The sequence below is a fragment of the Salarias fasciatus genome, chromosome 8, assembly GCF_902148845.1.
Source record: "Salarias fasciatus chromosome 8, fSalaFa1.1, whole genome shotgun sequence".
NCBI lineage: Eukaryota > Metazoa > Chordata > Actinopteri > Blenniiformes > Blenniidae > Salarias > Salarias fasciatus.
The window spans coordinates 1748407-1769014 of record NC_043752.1 but is presented as its reverse complement, the minus strand read 5'-3'; the positions used below and the strand labels follow the sequence as shown (position 1 = coordinate 1769014).

The window sequence follows — 20608 nt, the reverse complement described above, 5'->3', positions numbered from 1 at the left end:
CTGCATGAGGGGTATGGGGCAGGGTGTTACGCTGGAACTACCCCATTCTCTGGTTTTGCAGGGCTCGGCTGAAGGGTTAATGACGGCATGAATGGTTTTCCTGCCCCGTCTTCTGGGCCTGCGTTCCAGCCGCAGATAGGGCTTCCTTTGTTGCCTTGTGTCAAAGTGCAGCGGGACAATGAGGACCTCAAAGTTCGGGGCTTACCTCCGTTTTTCATGTGCAATGGGGTGTGCTGGCACTCCAAGTCCCGTCAATGCAGCCTTTGATTCTGCTTTAGGTTACAAGGACAAAGGAAAAGAAAGTGTGTGCGCCTGTGGGAGGAGACGGGGATTAGGACAGGCATCAATCTTTAACCTGGGAGCCGCGGACACCAAACACAGCTGAGCCCTTCCAGAGGATCTGCTCCGCTGGCCGACTCACCGAAATCCTGCAGACGCAGCATTTTCAAGAAAAAAACTTTCACAACTTTGTGTGAATGAGTGCAAATCAAAGTTTTCTGAATCATGCACGAGCAGTTTCATCTGGAGGAAGTTACATTGCAGCAAATCAGGTTGTTTTTGCACGACGTTTTCAAGTGGAAACACAAAACCGTCATTTCATTTTGGGTGTTTTTACACGACAGTCCTGCTCGGCGTCACCAATAACAATCCGACTTGGTCGTCCGTCTATATGAACGTCCAGGTTGTCTCATCGTTCATGTTTGTAGCATATTGTTCTCTGCTCTGCTGTGGTTTCAGTACAAAAGCAAACAACATCGCCCACTAGTGGCCCTGCTATAAAATATTATTTTTAGAAAATGCATTGCAGCGCATTCAGTTTGCATTTTCATTTCACACAAGTTTTGAAAACAAAGACAATAAAATTTCACTTTAACTATTGTCATGCATGTTTAGATTTTAGCGAATCAGGCTCTCTCTGAATTAACGACACAAACATGCTTTTCAGTTTGTAGTTTTCGGATCAATGCTGGATTTTCTGTTCTGTGCTCTTTGTCGACGGTGTTGAATAAATCTTGCTCTCAGTCCTCCCACATGAGAACGACCCAGTTGTTGGCGCTAACGCCGCTCCGTCAGTCATGATTGGTCCGTTGCCAGTTGGTCTGAAACGCAGAGCGTCCGCAGCCTCTGCTCTGCTTAATCAAAGCCACATGGCAGTAACTTTTGCACTGCGAAGGCTCATTACTTCTAATTGGGCCCTAATTTGTCAAATATCCATCAGGAGTGACACCGGCTGGCTCGCCTCGTTAGACGTTTTCACCTGAAGGTGCGACTGTTGGCCGCCGGTTTGAGGGAAGCTGTTATCTCTCACCCGGCACCCAGATCAACGCGCCGTCCAAACACCTCCGTCAAACACCTCTTTGTGTGGCGAGGAGTTTTACTTCCAGCTAATGATCCTGGTTCGCCGTTTCGCTGGCCCCATCAACCGCGGCGCGCTGACATTCCCTGACGTCTTGAGCTATGCCCTCTAATTTCTGATAAGTGCGAATTGTTTGCGCTGCTTTACGGCCGCGCCGAGTTTTTCGGCGCCCTGACAGGCCGAGACTGACGACGCACTAAATCCGGTCGGCCAACATACAAATCTAAAGGAAGGCGCATTAGTGTTGGCCTGTCTGGAGGCGATGGTGAAGATGACAGCCGTTCACAACACGGCCCCTTTTCTTCTTCATTTTAAGTGTGTGCGTTTTAATTTATGTGGCTCTCACTCTAATGGCGAGGAGTGTTCGCTTTCAAAGGTAATAGCTGTTGAAGTGCCAGTATTTCTGGAAACACACGTGTGTGTTATGAGCTTCTTAGGATGCAGGTGGTGATTCGACTTGAGTTCATCACATGAATTCTGGTTGAATAATTACTTTATTAAAGAATTATCCTGTTACGTCTCTTCAATCTGCCATTCTGGCTTCTTTTTTAGAGCCTAAAGAGGAGTAGGAGGGACGAATCTGCTGTGCAGGAGGTTCTTTACACTGGAAGGTTCCTGTCAATGGGACCCCCGCCCCTCCTGGCCCCCACTGGCCCAGACAATGTGTTTTTACAGCAGCTCATTAATGACAGAGCCGCTGATCTGATGGGACTTTCAAAGAAACCCCATCCTCATTGTCTCCGCTGGAAAGTTGGTTCATTTGGAGGGGGTTATTGTGGATTAGGGCACTTCAGGCCTTTCAGAGTCGGAGGATAACCTTCTTCATTCTGCTTACCTGCATTAGCATCAAAATGTCCTAAATGTTCCTTCAGTAATTTACTGGATTCTGTTTTTCAATAGATATAAACTGTGATTTGCATTTGACTCTGTGTTTAAGTGTCTGCATCTCCATTTGAAAGAAAGTGGCCGAACTGTTTGTGTTTTACACTAAAATGAGCGAAGAATGGATGAAGCGTACCACAAAGTGAGACGGTTTCACTGAAAGTAGTTTGAATTTCAGGAAAACGTGCATCAATCGCGTCTCAGAAACCTCTCTCAGCTTATTTCCTGATGCATTCATGGAAAACACATCTTAACTCAAAGCTCTTCATTACTGTTCTGTAGCCGTCTTGCCAGCCTAATTAGAAAAAAGAAAAACATAAATATTCCATGCATCACTGAGACGTCACACCGTGACCTATTATTCATTAAAATCTGAAGCTCTTATCCCCAAATGACCCCATTATTTCGCAATTGCTGAAATACACGCTGCCCTGCATGCATATAAAACTCCCCTCTGGAAGTCAGTGTTTGGAGTCATTAAGACATCTTGATTTATCTGCACAATCAAAGCAGATATCAGTGATGTATTGGGATTGTCCTGCTTGGTTTGTGTCTTTTTGCCTCTTGCAGATGCACGCCAACTAGATTTTTATTTTAAAAAAAGTGCAGAGGACTCGATTTGTTCTTGTTTTTCCCCATATTTTCTTTTTCTGAGCTCAGTGAAGTGACCTCTGGGCGCTGGGTTCCTCGGGGTCGGGGACACGTGGCGGCGGGCCACAGCTGGCGCCAGAGCGACTGGACGGGAACCAAACAGCCCTGTTGCCCACCTGCCACCTTTGGAAGTCGCCGCGGTACCAGGGATCTCCCGTGGAGAGCCACCATGGCAACCGCAGACTTCCCCGCCGATTGGCCAAACTGTTACAAATTAGCACGGTGGACAGCCTCATGGAGTTATTAGCATATAAAGAGGTGAGCGGAGGGCACAGAGGGCCGCCCCCCGCTGCCTCCCCGGTCCTGTATAATGACCGCCGGGAAACTTGACGGGGTCCCTGAACACGGGCGGCGCGGCGCTCGCTCCGTCAGTCATTTGTCACTGCGACCTGCAGGCGGCGGCGGGTCGAGCAGGGGAAGACGGCGCCGTGGGATCAGCTGGGAGACACTGCCCCGGGGTAACGTCAGCTGCCTCGCCACTCCGTGTGTCGCATCACGGTGTCCTATCAGCCGCAGATCTGACCTTCAGCCTCCTGAGCTCCCTGTTTACCCCCCGTCCTGCAGGACGGATCCCGAACCTCACAGGAAGACTGCTGGCTTACAGTTTAACCACTGTAACTCAAGGTTCAAAGGTCAAACAGCTGGGCGGGGGGCAATGAGAAGAATCAATCCCAGCCATCGGTTTTAATGAGAGAGGACATAATTAAAAGCTAGTTTGTGTTAATGAGAAGCTCTTCCCAGGGTCCCTCGCAGCTCAATACTGAATGAGAACTCATTGATTCCTCACCAAACGAAGGAGACGGGCGCCATCAGCAGAACCCGATCCCGTCTGTAATGATTCCCTCTGACGATTGGGTACGGGGCTTATCAATAACAGCTGGGGAGCAGGAAAGCTGATCTTATCGCCTCTTTGTTTACATCGCATGCGAGACCGGAAGGGAAATCCAGCCAGAACAGATGCGGGGAAGAGGGTTCTGTTGTTTTCCACAGAAAGCGGAGCACATGTCGGGCCGGAGGCAGAGCCGGCTATTACATGCTAATACGCGGGATGGTACCACTCGGATTCCGTGCGTGTCTCCGTTTCCCTCAGAGCGCCGGACCACATCGACTCGGTTTCCCTGAAAACTTACTGAAGGCCAAAAGAGCGACGCGTCCGTCACGTGTGGGGGTTCGTTCATTCATTAAAAAAACAATCTCTCTCCAGTGCTGGGAAGCCGAAAGCAGGGGAATCAGAGATGAGGTGCGTGGGAAGCCACTGTTTCTTCAATTCCAGGCCTGAGAGAGACAGCAGGCTGAACAATAGTCGTCCCGCGGTGCGGTCAGCTGTGGACGCCTCGTCCCGGTGTGTCCCGGAGTTCTGCACCTGATACTAATGATTCCTCTCATCTGTTCCTGGTTATCGTTCCTCCGACTCTCGGGTCCTCCCGGCCTCCATCTGGCCTCCTCACCAGATTAACGTCCACTTCAGTCTCTCCATTCAGACCCTCCAGTCGTCCTCAACTAGTCCGTTTGTTTACTTCCCAGATCTCAGCGTCAAGCCAAACGCCTGGAAGTTCCTCAAGTGTTTCCGAATGCCCCTCCAGCTCTTTGTCCTCTGGATTTGCACCGTCCCCCCCTGTTCTTGTTCTTTTACACCGGGCACCACAGTCGCTGGTGAAGACGGTATCCTGCTCTTTCGAGGACACTTGTTTCTTATTTGGGGAGGAATGTTTCTCTTGACTCTTGACCCTTGACTAGAAGCTGTTTGCATATCTGAATACAGAACGATCCTTTCAACTGGGTCACGTCAGACAACACAGGAGCATTTCAAAAGAAACGGCAGGATGTTTTCAGAGCGATCGCCCCCGGGGAATAATGACTAACGGCTTCTGATCATTTTCATCTTTTGAAAGTATTAAATAAACTCAAGGGTTTCTTTTTAAACTGTCGCTCTCGTTTCCGCCGTCGCAGGACGGAACCCGAGCACATCCTGGAAGCCTTGCTTCTTTCAACGTACCCCAGTGTTCTCCTAAAGATCCACGTTAACGTCCGTTCTCAGTGTCTTGGTGCACCGTTGTTGAGTAAACAGACCCTTTTCGTTTTCACTCGAACGTGTTTTGTGAGAAAGCGTTTAATCTTCAGCGGTGACTGATAATCATCGCCGTCGGTTTCCTCTGCCTTGCTTTGTTTCTTCCGTCTCGGATCGCCCCCGTCTCTCGCCCCCCCTCCACCGCCTGACCCCTCAGAACGGCGGAGGAAGTTTCCACATGGTTTAGCACTTGTCAGGGTGACTCCGCTGACCCCAGATGCTGTCCAGATGCAGGTCGGCGGCGGGGTGCAGGATGCTGTCCGAGTGACTTACAGCACGCTGTAAAACGCCACCGTGGAGAGGAAGGAGCGGCGGGCTCCGAACTCCACCTCGCCACGGAAAGCCCCTGGGATTGAATTACTTATTATTGTTGTGTTTCACTTTTGCCTGAATGTTGTGGCAGCTCGGTTTTAGAAAGCTGACGTGTTTTTTTTGAAGGTTGTCACCACATGTTCTGCTCTGGATCAGTGGAGATCATTACGTTAGGGTCTCTAAATGCTGCTGAGTTATTGCTTCTTAGCAAGGACCGAAACACACAGCTGCATATGGAAAACCCTCCAGAAGGCTTCAGCTTTGCTGCCTCTGTGCAAATATTGTGGCCCATTAACTTATAAAGAAGAGTGAATTACCGTCAGCTTGCTTAACGGTAGCCCAAAGTCACTTTCATGAGCGGCTGAGATACTTGGAGCAGAAAGTAATTCACTTTTTGTTTGGCTATTCGACGACGGCCCAATGTCTGAGTGAAGCACAATTAGCTCCAGTGAAATGAGCAAATGGTGCCGAAATGGATTGATGCCCGAGTGCAGAGGTGCAGAAAGAATGGGCGGCGGCGTGCCGTCCACTTTGCTGTGAAATACGTCATGTGCTTATGTTTTCTTTCTTAATTAACTAGAGTCGTTTCACTGGTCCCAGGGCGCCTGGTGACTGGACTAATAGAGGTAAAGGCCCTCTAATGGACTGAGGGCAGACTTTATTATTTTGCCCTTCAAACTGGCCCCCAGAACAGCCCTGATCCAGGCCGGGGCCGTTCTTTAAGCAGCGGCCATAAAAGCCAATGAACCGGAGGAATATGTTTGCCATATGGCCTTTGATTGTTAGCGAGAGGAATAGAAAGAGAAAGCAAGAAAGCATAAAGGGCCAGTGTGTGTGTGTGTGTGTGTGTGTGTGTGTGTGTGTGTGTGTGTGTGTGTGTGTGTGTGTGTGTGTGTGTGTGTGTGTGTGTGTGTGCGCGTGCGCGCATGTGTGTTAAGGGAGGCGTCCTCACAATTCCCAATGCCGCACTGGGCGGTGTTAAATTTTGTGAGAGCAAATGCAGCATGAACATTATCCAGACGTACTTGTAACGTGCGTGTGCACACATGCATGTGCGTGTGTGTGTGTGTGTCTTCTAAGTGAATTACACACTGTCAGATATTTGTGAAGCGGATTAAAGTGTGTTTGTTGTCGGCTGGAGTCCTTCAACACTCTCATCCTTGTCCCTTTGCTCTTCATCATCCAGACTCTTCAAAAACTTCAGTTTTAATTTAGCTCTGAAACACACACACACACACACACACACACACACACACTCACACACACTCGCAGTGTCTTGCAGTCTCATGGAATCTGAGCTTCAGAAAAGCGTTTTTGATTCTTGGGTCTGTGACTTTGCAGATCTCCTCTGATGTTGTTTGCTCCGTTGCCGCGGACGACGTGCGGGACGACGTCCCGCCTTATCTGTCCTCTTTGTCCCGCCGGTCCCGCGGCTCCTCGGCGACATGCTCGCTCGTCTCCCGGCTCTCGGCCCGGACCCGGTATCTCCTGACGGGCCGCGGCACACACTCCACCCGGAGGAGATTACAGCGCCCGGCTTTGTTCCGCTAATCACCCCGTCGCTGCTCCGTGTTCATAAACGGTGATTACGGGACGAGCAGGAGCTTTGAGAGCAGCTGACTAATTACATTTACTAATCGTACTTTCATTAGGTTTTGAATCTCCTTTCTTCCATTTTCATGGACAGACAGACTTTTCTTGAAAACCTTCCTGGGTTTAGCTCAATTACTCAAAAGAAGAGCGATATCATAATTAGGAGTTGTATATGTGTCTTTGAGGGCTGTAAATAAATCATTTCAGCCGTAATCTCCCAGTGTCCTTTATGAGTTGGAGGACATGCTTTGTTCGTGCTGCTGATGCTGTTCTGTCATTCAGATGGAGGCGGAAAAGCCTGACATTGAAACAAACTGATCACTTAATTAAATTTAGAATGGATTTCGTTTGTCTTTAGAGCCCCACAAATAGTGAGATCAACCAACATAACTTGGTTAGAACTTGCGAGCTCCACTCTGCAAAGCCCAAAACCGGGAATCGAACCGGGTTTTGAATGTTAGTTTATCATGCTCATTTCGCTCAGTGCTGAAGAGAGTGACGATATCAAGCAGCCACCAGACACAAGCTTTCATTCTAAACACGATTTAAGATGCATTCACTTTATCAGAGATGTTCCTCCTGTTCAGGCGTCAGAGGCGTCCAACACAATCCAGATTCAAGGCCCAGATACAACCAAATGTGGCGAAATATAGGGTGTGTGGGTTAAAACCAGGTCCCAGAAGGAGAAAGAGCACCGTTGGATGGTTGTATAGTTGTTTAACACAAGTCTGATCCAGATGACCTGCTTCTCAGTGCGAGCCTTCTTCATCCAGTCAGCTTTTCTCTTGCTTATATTGAATCTATAAAGTGTGTGTGTGTGCGTGTGTGTGTGCGCACCCCTCCTCCACCTCCCCCATAAATAAAAAGAGCTGAAGTTACGCCGCCCTTCACTGCGACACACAGTTGTGCTCATTGTATCAATAGAGCGCCGTTAAAACAGATGAAATATCGCCGCAGCTCAGCGACTCCTGCAACAGTCCAGTCTTTTTTCTTTTCTTTTTTTTTCCCTCTCTCTCTGTTTCATTGAGCTGAAGAATAGAAAGGCAGCCCCACAGTTTTCTACCGTCTGGCTCATATATCCGTCTGCTCCTGCTCCGTCCGGATGATTTAGAGACTGTTGACCTCGGTGATGAGCAGAAAACCTGCTGCTCTTTGATGTGGAGGCTCGTCACTGTTTACACACGTGTGCGTGTGTGTGTGTGTGTCTGAAACTACACACTCGGTTCTAATGGCGTTCTCAAATCTGCCTTCTTAAAATGCGGCGCCGCCACAAATAACTGGCTGCGTGTTTTATTCCCTCGGCAGGCCGGGCCGCTGCCCGGGGGATTCACGAGGCTTTTTTACTGACCGGTCCCGAGTTTCACCGGACCTCATGAGACTGTGTGTCCGTCTGTCAGCAGCCTCGCTGTCAAACCCGCTGGTTTCCGGCGGCGTTTCGTGCACAGTGTGTGTATTAAACGCTATAATTACATTGCCCGTGATGCCGGCTCCATATAGAGCTGACAGATTCCTGCCGGGCCCCTCTCAAAGCCCGGTGCGCCGACACGAATTCCCACGCCGGACACATGCTTCAGCCCTCATGTGTGGCATGTGTCCATCAAGCTGTGAGACTCGCGTCCGTCTTCAGGCCTCCTGTCTCTTTTCTGGTCAGTACAGCAAAGCAAATTCATTTCTTTTCATTCATTTCAGATCGGGCGATTCCCAGTGCTTTACAAGGAAATAAGTCAAATACATGAAGCTAAAGGTCAGAACATATGTAATACATGTTTTCTTCTGACTCTGGGAACCGATCTGAAGCTCTGAGCCAGAGGGAACATGAGACGTTAAATAAAAGAGGCCCAAGGATGGAGCCCTGAGGAACCCCACATGTGATTTCATCTGCTCAGATTGAGATTTACCTCTCAATATCCAGTTTAACTTCCAACCATGCTGATCCATCAGGGTCAGTTTCACCATATGAACCACCTGGAGGCGGAACTCTCCGCCCCGACCGGAGGTCAGTCCACCGCAGACCGCCTGAACGCGCCACATTCCCGCCGCGGCCTCGCCCTCTCTGCTCCTTTGTCTGGGAACTAATCGGGCCTTCAGAGCCGGTGCATGTTGGCGTAAGTGATTTTGATGTATTGCCGAAGCTGCGTTTGATTTAGTCCTCCACTGCATCAGCTGCCGTGCTTCGCTTTATTTCCCCGGCGTTGATGGACGCGCTCGGGATCGGAGGTCGGCCATGTGTGGTGATGACCTTGACCCGGTGTTGACCTTGGAAATAGCCCGGCACGGTGAGCGTTGGATGTGTAGGCGAATGAATGTCGGAGGGAAAAACCCCGGCGTGTCCACTTTGACCCCTTCAAACGGCTCCAGGGAGGCCCGGGGGGCCTGGGTCACGTCACTGAAGAACCTCCAGACATCCTCAGGGACTCCCGGACCCTCCGGGCCTGAAGTCCACCGTGGATCACGGTCAACTTTAGTGGAGTATAGTGTCGAGCAGGGATGCCAAACATAAGGCCTGTGGGCCAAAAGAGGCTTCAAATGTTTACTTTATACGCCCCGGGCTGGACGTGACCCCTGAACGGAGAGGAGTTCGACGCCCTCGGAGTCGGAGCAGCAGCGGCGGCGGCGGCGGCGGTCGTGATCCACACACACGCTGGTGAACATGACCGTGTCTGTGCTGAAGCGTCCGCCGCCGGGTCTCGGTGTGATCCGGCGAGCTAATGTAAATCCGGCCTGGGCCAGCTGCGAGCTCCCAGCGCCTCCAGCGCCGTCCCCCTCGTTCTCCTCCAGCTGAGGGAGAAATTATTAAAGCTACAAATTACCCAGAGGTTCTTCCACCGGTGGTGATGGCAAGCAGATGGCAGCAGAGCTCGGAGAGACCGGGTCCTCCTCCTCCTCCTCCTCCTCCTCCACGGCCCTGGCCCCGACCCCCCCCCCCCCCCCTGCATAAAGCACCATTTGCATTTCATGAGCCTTAATTGCGTCTGTTGCCCTCCTCCCCACCGGCTCTGCGATTTTGTGCCTGTCACCGTGCGCCCCTGCACCCTTGAAGGAGCTGTGATAGATTAAGGTGGGCCTTCTGTTTGCACCCCCCCACTCCCCCCTCCCCATTGTGTTCCAGAAATTAGAAAATATTATCTCCCAGTCGACTCCGAGTCGGGGTGCAGGATGTGATAGTGACATTGGGTGTGATAGGACAAGACAGCAAGGAATTTTTAAGGCATTAATAGGAAAAGTGATTATTTTAAAAGCTCGCCCTTGACCCCGCAGTGCCCCCCCCCCCACGCACCCCCGACACCCACAAAGCACCGAGGTAATGATGCAGATCAGTCAATACTCCGTGGACACGACTCGATGACTCTGTGTCATTTTCAGCTTTTTGTTCTGTTTTAACGCCGTGGAGGAAAACTCGCTGTGCGAGCAGGAATATGGGAGTTCAGGACGATGAGGCGCTTTAATCCCATCTCAGCTAATGGAGAGATTATCTGTCATCATCAGCACCATTGTTTTCCGCTGGTTCACCCTTTCATTCAGATGAGCGGGAGCTTCTGCCCCTTTGGCCACCATGATATGTAAACCTAACCTGATTTCTGGATTTTTTTTCTTCTAATCTTCTAGACTTCATTAAAAAAATTTCAAATATTGGTACAAAACATAAGTTCCGTGGGTCTAAACCAGCTCGCAAGAGGCCCCAATCTGGTCAGTGTGCATAAAGTGTAGTAAAAATATCACTATTTCTAGTTTATATATCAGTTTTTAGACTTATATTAAGTGTATTTTTGTCTTTTCACTGAAATGTGGAGACAGTTCTTCACATTCTTTCATTTATTTAAGATAAATGCATCAATCAGGTTCATAAAAATATGCATACTAATCAACATTAGTCCATTTGCTATAATTTGCTCAAATTAATTCAAATTAGTTATGAAAAACATAAAAATAATTAAAAGTTATCAATTGGTGTCTTGCCCAATAAATCTTCCCGAAGATAAAAGAGCAATTTGTCTCCTTGTCTCTCTGTCTATTGTGTTGTGCCATAAAGGCCTTCGGGATCATTCATTAGACTGACTGATGGCTAATAGAGAAGAAATCAGCCCTCTTCATCTCCTGCATGCATTAAATGACAGAAATCCAGCCTTGAAAAACAAGGCGGCGTTCACACAAAGCCTAATGGTCACAGATAAAGTTAATGAGCTTTAACACACTTCAGGGAGGAAAAATATGATTTGCTACACCCATGGGAGACATTGAGTGAGAGATTTTTAGCTGCAGCTCTCACATTGTGCCACACGGGGGCAGTGTTCACTCATGTTATGACGGATACAACAGCTGGCTGTGGTACTCTGTCCATACACCAGGGGGTGCTGTTGCATTGAGGAGAAAAAAACAATTTCAACCTATTCATGGCAGGAAGTATAAAGATGTTGGATTAAAATGAATAAATGTTGTAAATCTGCAGGGAGCTGCAGACTTTCCCAGACTCCCACACACAGACCACAGTCCAGCGTCCCCGTTTGACCCGGGGCTGATATGTCGGCGTGGGAGGTCGTCGGAGGCGGTGACCGCTCGGGCCTGCAACAAGAATCCTCCTTTACAAAGATCTGCGTCAGACGTCATCTGCACGCTCTTCTTCTCAGTCGTACTGAATACAGATGAAGGAACTTCAAGTAACAGACACACTGAGCTTCTCTGCGGTTGTAAGAAACATCCTTTAATGGTTAAATTCAGTGGCTTTGGAAGTTACGGTGTAAACATAGCAGAGAGGGCAGTCGTCATTAGAGATGATCTCTTCGAACTGAACCCGGCGGTCAGGAACAACATGCTAAAAACCACAGCAGACGAGCCGGAGCGAGCTCTGAATTAAATACTTTTAATACACCACAACGTGTCTGGGGAGGGGGGGTTCGGGGGGAGTCGTCCCACTCGGGGTGTCAGGTGGAGGACAGATGCTTCTGGATCGCTCCTGTTTCTGATGTCATGAGAGACAGTGTTGACACTGAAACACAAGCTGCATGTCTGGAATAACTGGCACCGAGAGCCGGGAGCAGAGAAGTCACCCCAGAGGCAGGAGCAAGGCATTGAATCCAGAGGCAGAAGCAAGGCATTGACTCTATAGGCAGAAGCAAGGCATTGACTATACAGCAGGGAGCAATGCATTGACCCCTGAATCAGGAGCAATGCATTGAATCCAGAGTCAGAAGCAATGCATTGAATCCAGAGTTAGGAGCAATGCATTGACACCAGAATCAAGAGCAATGCATTGAATCCAAACTCGTGCATTTACCCCATAACCAAGAGCAAGGCATTGAACTCAGAATCAGAAGCAATGCATTGACTCCACATCCAGGAGCGATGCATTGACCCCAGCCTGGGTTTCTCTCGTGTGCAGCTGCTGCTTGCAGAAGTTCACAGAGGCCACTGGATACTGTACACGAGAATGTAGATCAGGGGTGTCAAACATAACTGCGGCGGGCCAAAACCTGCCCGCAAGAGGCTCCGATCCAGCTCAGACCACCGAGCGAATGGAACATTTTAAAGGAAAGTTTGAAGGAGTTCCTGAAGTGAAGCAGACGCAGAACACTGAGGCCTGAGCTGAGTCAGACACGCTGCCTGGTTGCTTTCAAACAAGCCTGAAAACCACAGCGTCAGGCTGAGAGAGTGAAAACATCCACAGTGCAACAGCGAGTAAATGTTTTTTTTGGGAACATTTCACTGTTTTTCACACCAGGTTTCAGGTTTGAGACTGTCGTCTTTAAAAGTGAATCTGGCTCTATTGAGAACAAATTCAGCTGTTTGAGGCTCCTTGTACTAAAATGTCTTCGACGCCCCTGATCTACATGTTCTGTGCTGCGTTTCAGTTTCCATCTTCGCACATGCATCAAACGCGGGAGTCTCCAAAACAGATTTTCTTCCTTTTTATTATCTATTCCCGTTTGCGTCTCGCCGTCCCCGACAACGGTTCGGCGGACGTCTCGGATTTCTCAGCACAACATTTTTAAAATCTGCATTTTAAGCTTCACATGCATCAGCTGTTAGAGTCCACTCCCTTCTTAAGATGGGAATACACAGTATTAAATAATGTCGGAGTAGTTTTTTATTGAATGAGTGGGATTTTTCGGGGTAGTTTATCAGAAACATCTGTTATGCACAAACATATAAACAGTGTTTTATACAGTCAAGAAGAAAAAAAACAAACATCTCGGCGTCAGTGGGCAGAGAACGCAGCATGCCAAACTTCAAGTATGTGAAACAGACATTTCTATCATGGCTGCGAACTTCTCTGCTCTGTTTCCCACCTGCACAGTTAATCTCATTCCTATTATCCGGTGTTTTTATATGGCTTCAATTCAGTGTTTTCTCTATTTTTTCTGGTACTGTTAAGTATATATGTCCTTTGGCGTTAATGCCCCACAGTGTTATTCTCTTAATGATATCCTACTAAAAAAAGAAAAAGGCATTTTGGCGATTTGAGGCTTTAACAGTCACGCGCACACACACACACACACACACGCAGGACACACACAAATTAAGGCAACGAGAGCGAAAAGTGAAGCTTTTCTATCGATAATTCTGAAAAACCTGCAGGATAATACTGAATTTAATGCTTTCATCAGTGCATCGCCTCGTGGCGGAGTCAGACACTGAGACAGGCTGTGTTCCCTAAAGGAGCAGTCCGGCTCTGCGAGAACGGTTCTGGTTCTGGTTCTAAGACTTGTCCGGTTCTAGCTCTACCTCTGTCTGGTTATGGTTCTACCACCATCTGGTTCTAGCTCTACCCCCGTCAGGTTCTACCACAGTTCGGTTCCGGTTCTGGTTCTGGTTCTACCTCGGTCCGGATCTCCCTTCAAAGCCGGTTAGACTCCAAACCAAAGCTAAATGATTGCTGTCAGTAATCGGAATGATAAATACATATAGCACCATCTTTTGTTGAAAACAAGAAATAGAAAAACACTGAAAATAAAAACACTTGCAAATTAACAAATAGAAAAAAAAAGCCAAATCTCTATGTAATGGCTATGCCACACCCATTTCTTTTAATAAAGCAAGCCACCTTTTGCCTAATCCTTTCTATTCCTAGAACATGCACTTTGGTTAATCATCTTTCTTTCTTTATTTAGTTTTTCTTTTTTGGAGTAATTCTTTAGCGATTAACAAAACAAAACAAACAAAACAAAACAAAAAAAAAAACACAACAAAATAGTTTATAATTATTCATCATTACAAACAAAAGACCGAGGCACTTAATCAGCTAAACGGAGCTCAGAGTATCCATCCACAGAGCAACACAACAACTATGTACATATATGTAAAAAGTGTTATAAATAGGTTTTAAACCATAGATACTATATACATCTTTTGACTGAGACAGTATTGGTGTTTCTGTGGTGACTTTTGGTATTACGCCCCCTGCTGAGTGTTTTGGCCTGGTGGTGGTGGGGGGGAGGGGGGTTACTTCAAACACTGTGAGGGGAGGTCGGCTCATTCCCGCTTCCTCAGGATGACGTAGATGAGTCCGCTGATCAGCGCCAAGGGGAAGGCCACCCACGCCAGGATGTAGCAGTAGCCGAAGGAGTCCGTGGCCGGCACCCACTCGGGGCTCATCACCGTGTAGATGATGGCGCCGCTCATCACGAACAGACCTGCGGGGAGGAGGAGGAGGACAAGGAGAGCTCAGCTCGACCGGATCGATCGGCGGATGGTGTTTCTCTCTGCTCCGTGTCCTGAGCTGAACTCCGGCGGAGGCGGAAAGCTCCGCCTGGCATCAGACTGCTTAATGGAGCACGGCCTGGCGTCCGAACGCCGCCCTGAGGCCCCGATGGCGAGAGAAAGTTTCAAGTGAAAGCGCATCGCTTCATTGCATTTTTCTTTAACGTTTGAAAAAGATGTAGTGAGTGTGTTTGGCCACTAGTGGGGGCTGTTGGCTGAAACACCTGAAAGCTATATGCTATCAACATTAACAATGGCTACAAAGACATCTGCATGGACGGGTGGATTGTCAACTCTAAAACTACCAAGTCCAGGAGAATCGGGACTGGGACCAGGACCTGGAGCAGGACCAGGACCAGGAGAATGTGGACTGGGAGTCATGACACTCTGGAAGGAAGCACTCCTCTTATTTTCCATACTAATGGCGGTGGTGCACCGTAGTAGGCGTCCAGTAAAGTTGCCTGTTCCTCTGTTTTCACCGAGATGGAGTTGGGATGTTTCAGAAAATTAACTTTTCAAGGATTTCCACGGAGACCACGGAGCAGGTCTACTTACTGGCCAGGATCTGGAAGGTTCCGGTGAGGAAGAAGCGTCCGCCCTTCTGCAGAGTGAAGAGCTGGATGAAGAAGAGGAGGAGCGACAGGCAGCTGAAGATGATGGAGAGGATCATGAGAGCCTGGACCGCCTGGATCCACTCTGCAGGAGGAGAAAGAGGAGAAGGTCAATACCGGGCTCGCCGCCGCCGCCGTGATGCATGTTCTACCTATGTGAGAGTGAATTAAGGAGCGCCCGCCCGGCTCTCGCTCCCTCCCGACTTTAATCATCCTCACAAATAGAACATAATGATCCGGCCCCGGCCATGTTTTCTTCTGGGAGCGTGTAATGGATCCATAACAATGAAACCTGGGTATCTGGTTCCTAAAAGCTGGGCGAGCGCCCCCCCACCTCCATCCCCCCCCCCCCAGCAGGACCTTTGACTAAATGTTCCTAAATCGATTCCTGCTGGTCCTCTCAGCCAGACTAGAAGCCATTAACCCATTAGACACCTGTATTGACCTGGAATAAAAACCCAGCGCGGTTTACTAGAACTGGAGCGTGTTGATCCGTTCCACGTGACGTGCACGCTCATTTCCTGTCCGACTCCGATCCCCAGAGGACTTTCTGCTTCTGATACTTCTCCATCTTTTTTTTTTTTTTTTAGAGCTCCCTCTGGACTTCTCCAGTCTGATCAGGAAACCACTGCCTGGGTGTGTTTGTCCTAATGTCCGCAAATAAATCCGTCAGAGGCTTTATGACGACTCCCTCTGTATTCAGGACAAACTTTCCACTTGTTCCCTTCAGAGGTTTATTGATTCTCCGACTTTATATAAATCAAAGCCCAAGTTGTGGCTTTAATAGCGTGGAAAAAGCTCTATGCATAATTCATCAGTGATCAGCAACAACAGAAAGATGATTAAGTAGAGAGTTATCGCTCCGACTGGCCGCATTTCAACAGGACGACGACAACGCGAGCGGCGGAAGCTTCATCTCTGCTCCGGATTGTTTTGGACGGAGTCTGGAGTCGGGTTACCTCCAATAACCGTCCTGATGATAACACTGGAAGGAAACCGGAGCCGCCGCGAATCTGCGTCCAGCACAGCGCTGCAGCCGTTATACACGTATCTCATTCTGGGAGAACATAACAACGCCTCGGTGCTCTCTGATAAGCAGACAGCGTGCCCTCCTTCCTTCCTGTAGTGGGAAACGGTGACATGGGGCATTTCCCGGGGCGAGGCGCGGCCCGGGCCTCACAATAACAAGCAAGTGCAGGACTCGCATGGAGAGACGCCTCCGTTTATCATCAGAGCAGCACAATGAAGAAAACGCATCCTCACACTCAAAGGTTTACTACGAGTCCAAACAGGAAGGCCTCTGTTTACGAAGCATTCGCCTCCATGAGGCTTTTTTTCCCCTCGGCAGCTAATTTTGGTGCAAATAGACTCTATGAAGTAATTTTCCTGGCTGTGAGGACCCTGGAGTGTGTGATAGCCGTGGCAGGCCTCACACACACACACACACACACACACACACACACCCAGGCGTCAGGATGTTTGTAACCAGGGCAACAACTCAGGAAAAAAAAAAATAATAAAAGAGGAAGTTTGAGTAAACGGACCAAAAATAACCGATGATGACTGTGAGTCAGGAGGAACGTGGCCGATCAGCAGAAAGAGCCGCGACCTGACATCTGGGCGCCGGCGTCAGCGCTCTGACGAGTCCAGCTACCTGGCAGAGCGCGCAGGCCCTGCTGGCCTGACAAAACACACACACACACACACACACACACACACACACTGGCTGAGCGAGGCTCATTCTAGACCGGTGACATCAGGCGGCTCCTGCAGCACTGAGGCAGCACATTCAGGAGCCCGCCGCCGCCGCCGCCGCCCTCTCACACCACCGTGCTGGACTCGGGAAGACCTGCAGCTCATTGTCGTCACGTATCCGCGCCGTTTCTAAATCAAACCTGGAATGCCCGACTTTATGGACATAAATCTCTTAACGCTGCAGCTGCTGCCTGAAAATGTCCTAATGATCCCTGCAAACCAACCCTGGACACGCTGATCCCAGCCTCCATCACGGGGTGGTCCAAGGTCCCCCTGCTTTCACACACATCGAAAACTTTAAATACCCCCGCAGCCCCACCCCGGTGGCCTGCAGCCCCCCCTCCTGTCACTATGGACTCCCCAACACGAGACCTGAATATGGACATCACACCACGACTATTTATACAGTGGCGGCCTATCAGCTCGCGCTCCAAAACAACACTGCCACATTCTCTGCCCTAGATGGCACCAGAGTCCCGGAGGAGCCGTGACACACCCACACCATCAACACGCCGCAGTGCCGGACCCCGGCGGGGCGCTCCAGGGAGAATAAACCCCAAATATCAGCCTGAGAGAGCGGGATGCACTGAGAGAGAGAGAGAGAGAGAGAGAGAGAGAGTCCTGAAGGGGGGTAAAGTTGGGTTTCCAGCAGGTGCCTGACCTCCAGTAGATGATGGGTTACAGTGGTATCCTCCATTGGCGGAGGAGCAGTTGTACCACAGGTCTCCGGCGCCAGCGTCGTTTGTTGTCCAGACCTGATGAACACAACAATGCAACTTAATCTGTAGTGTGGCGAAGTACAGTATACACACACACACACACACACACACACACACACACACACACACACACACACACACACACACACACACACACACACACAACTCAACAGAGGGTCGGTTTAGGCTTCATGCCGGCTCCGTTGTCTCTCATTTTGCGCACGCAGAAGATGCCATTTTACGCGGTTTTCACTCACTGAGACAATTGTGGACACAAAGAGGAGGACCAGGGCGGCGATGTGCAGCAGGATGATTCCCAGTAGCAGGAGCAGCATCTTGTCAGGAGATCTGGAAAGGAGCGTGCAGAGGAGACGGTCCGTCGGTGTCTGAGTGTGGATGTCAGATTTGGGTGTGTCGCTGCTGCGGCGCGTAAATACGCACATCCTTTAGAGAAACTTTTCTGGACCTGACTCCTTCATACGGCAGAGTCCATCTTTAATAACGCAGGATGAGTAAATGATGAGAGTAATGCACTGCAGGCTTTCTTGAAATATGCTGAATAGCAACGTTATTGACAAAGCTGATAAAAATATGTCTCGTGTGGGAAATATTTCTCTCTTTTTTTGCCGTTTTCAGACGCCATCCAAACACGAAATGCGAGTATTTTCCTCTAACAAAAGACTCAATTCATTACAACAAGGTGGTTTTACCCTCTCGAAGTGCGTGTCAGTATATTTTAAAGCATAACCGAGATATCCAGTGTGACCGTGCCCGTGCGCGCAGTCAATCGGCGTGTTTCCCAGAGAAAAGCGCGTTTCCGTCTTTACTCAGCACGCAGCTGAATAAACTTCACAAGAGAGCAAAGTCCACTTACTTCGAGCAGGAAGCGCAGATTTCCTCACACAAAGTTTAAAAAAGGCTACAGGTTTGTTCGAAACAAGACAAGTTTTCCCCAAAAATAAAAACAAGAGTCCAACAGCGATAGTCCGTCCGTCCCTCAAGTCGCTCTCAGACTAGATTAATGCCAAGAGGGTGACGTTTGTTATAAAGTGTCTCATTATGGAAGAACAACGCCCTGCGTGCGTCGCTGCGTCATGAGTGACCCTCTGGTCCGCAGCCAGGGCTCCAGATATAGACGCGCCGTGCGTAATAGCGCACGGGTTACCTTAGTTACTCGCTTACTGTATGTGTGTGTGAACAAGTCACCACTGTTTTGCCGCCCTGGTAACTAATGTCAGCGATTTACATTAGAGGATGCCTGTCAGGTCTTATCTATACTACTTTATATATGCATTTTCATCAGTGTCATTATGAATAAAACCAAAACAAATTAAACGTATTTTTTTTTTTATAAATATATGCAATATAAAGGATTTAACGGTTATTTTTTTCATATAATTAAAGAAAAAAAGAATAGTTTGCTTAAGTTTGAGCCCATAGAAACAGATGGAAATTATACAGTTTATACAATTGAGTGATATAGATAAATACATATAAAAAAAACCCAAACAAACCCCAATTTGATTAAAACTCTGGTTCAGTGGTGTAAAAATCAACTCCGAACGTGCGCAAGACGTTTTACTTTCAAACAGAGGCATCAAACATAAGGCCCGTGGGCCAAAAGTGGCCCAAAAGAGGCTCCAATCTGGTCCGCCTAACCAAACAGAAAATTGTTAAAATATCAGAGACTTTCAAAGTGGTGAAAACGATTTAAGGTTCAGCAGAAGTAGCTGTCGTTTCCTGAAACTTGTTTGAGTAATCATGAAATGGAGATTTCGAAGTTCCCCGTTGCCATGGCGATCCCAAACGCCGCAGATGTGGGGGTGCGGTGCAGTGCCGACGCTTTCCCTCCGGTAGCCCTGCAGCCCTGCCGCCGGCCTCGTGACTCAGTGTGTGTGAGAGTGTGTGGACGGACATGCCCGGCGTGCATGCGGGGCTCTCCTCTGTTTGACATGACTCATTTTGGGAGGGAGGGAAACGCCGCGCGGCGCAGCGCCGCTCCTCACGCGGAACGTCCTCTCTGAGGTTATCGCTCCACGTACGACTCTTCTGCTGAATGGAATTCCTGGAAATGTCTCACAGGGAGCGGTTCTGCTAGTAAATATTTTAGAGTTTGGTGTGACTGGCTGATCTCTGGAGATTATTCTGGCAGAATGAACCAGATTTACACTGTATTGCCAAAAGTATTGGCTCATCTGCCGTCCCGTATGAGCTTCCGTCACACTTCGTTCTTTAAACTGAGCTCCAGGTCCAGGAGTGTGTTTATGGGAATTTATGGGATGCTGATATGGTCCTGGCTCGCAGTCTGGACAGTCAGACCGGGCCCTCCGGGTCTTTGACAGGAAGGGGCCATCTCTAAACTCTTTCCTCAGATTTGGAAAAATAAAATTGTCTTGCTATCCTGAAGCTCCTTGACTTCCTTCCTGCAAAGTTTGCAGGAATAGTCCGCTTGCCGAGCTGCTTGACTTCATCCACCTGCTGCCGTGGAGGCGGGTTCAACTCCCGAATTCCAAGATTCAGATACCTGAGCAAATATCTGTGGCTGCATCATAAATATTTATCCTGAAGTGATAATTACACCCTGGAATATACAGACATTGTTGCTGCACCATGTGGAGCTTCCTGCACACATTGTCTCACTCACACACCGACACACTCCAGCGGGGCGGGAGGGGAGTTCAGGATGTGTCCGACCTCAGATAGCCCCTGTCAACATCCACTTTCTGTTCTTCACCACTTTACTGACACTGTCGGGATGCCCCCGCGTGTGTTTTCTCACACTCACACGAAAATGGAAGCCTCTCCTGCTGTGCTTGTGAACACACACACACACACACACACACACACACACACTGATGAAGTGGCGCTTTGTCGCTGCTCGGTTATCAGGCGTGGTGACACCGGGAGGCCGAGCAGCGCAGCAGTCGCTCTCTGTCTGCTCAGATTGTGCAGCTGGACCTGCTCC

General features: G+C 49.0%; 1 protein-coding gene across 1 annotated transcript; it reads right to left on the bottom strand.

The window, feature by feature from the left end:
• Positions 1–12927: 12927 nt before the first annotated feature.
• pmp22b (peripheral myelin protein 22b) lies at positions 12928–18662 on the bottom strand. The gene is made up of 5 exons (XM_030098929.1): positions 18518–18662; positions 17901–17991; positions 17586–17679; positions 15114–15254; positions 12928–14491 (listed from the first exon to the last, which is right to left on the bottom strand). The coding sequence occupies exons 2-5, from the start codon at positions 17976–17978 to the stop codon at positions 14331–14333; spliced, it is 474 nt and encodes a 157-aa protein (XP_029954789.1). The 5' UTR covers positions 17979–17991; positions 18518–18662; the 3' UTR covers positions 12928–14330.
• Between the last annotated feature and the right edge of the window lie 1946 nt (positions 18663–20608).

Coding starts and splice junctions, on each gene's coding strand:
- pmp22b (XM_030098929.1), bottom strand. CDS start 17,978: ATGCTGCTCCTGCTACTGGGAATCATCCTGCTGCACATCGCCGCCCTG. Junction 15,255..17,585: donor TAACCCATCATCTACTGGAG/GTCAGGCACCTG, acceptor CTCCTCCTGCAG/AGTGGATCCAGGCGGTCCAG. Junction 14,492..15,113: donor AACCTTCCAGATCCTGGCCA/GTAAGTAGACCT, acceptor TCCTCCCCGCAG/GTCTGTTCGTGATGAGCGGC.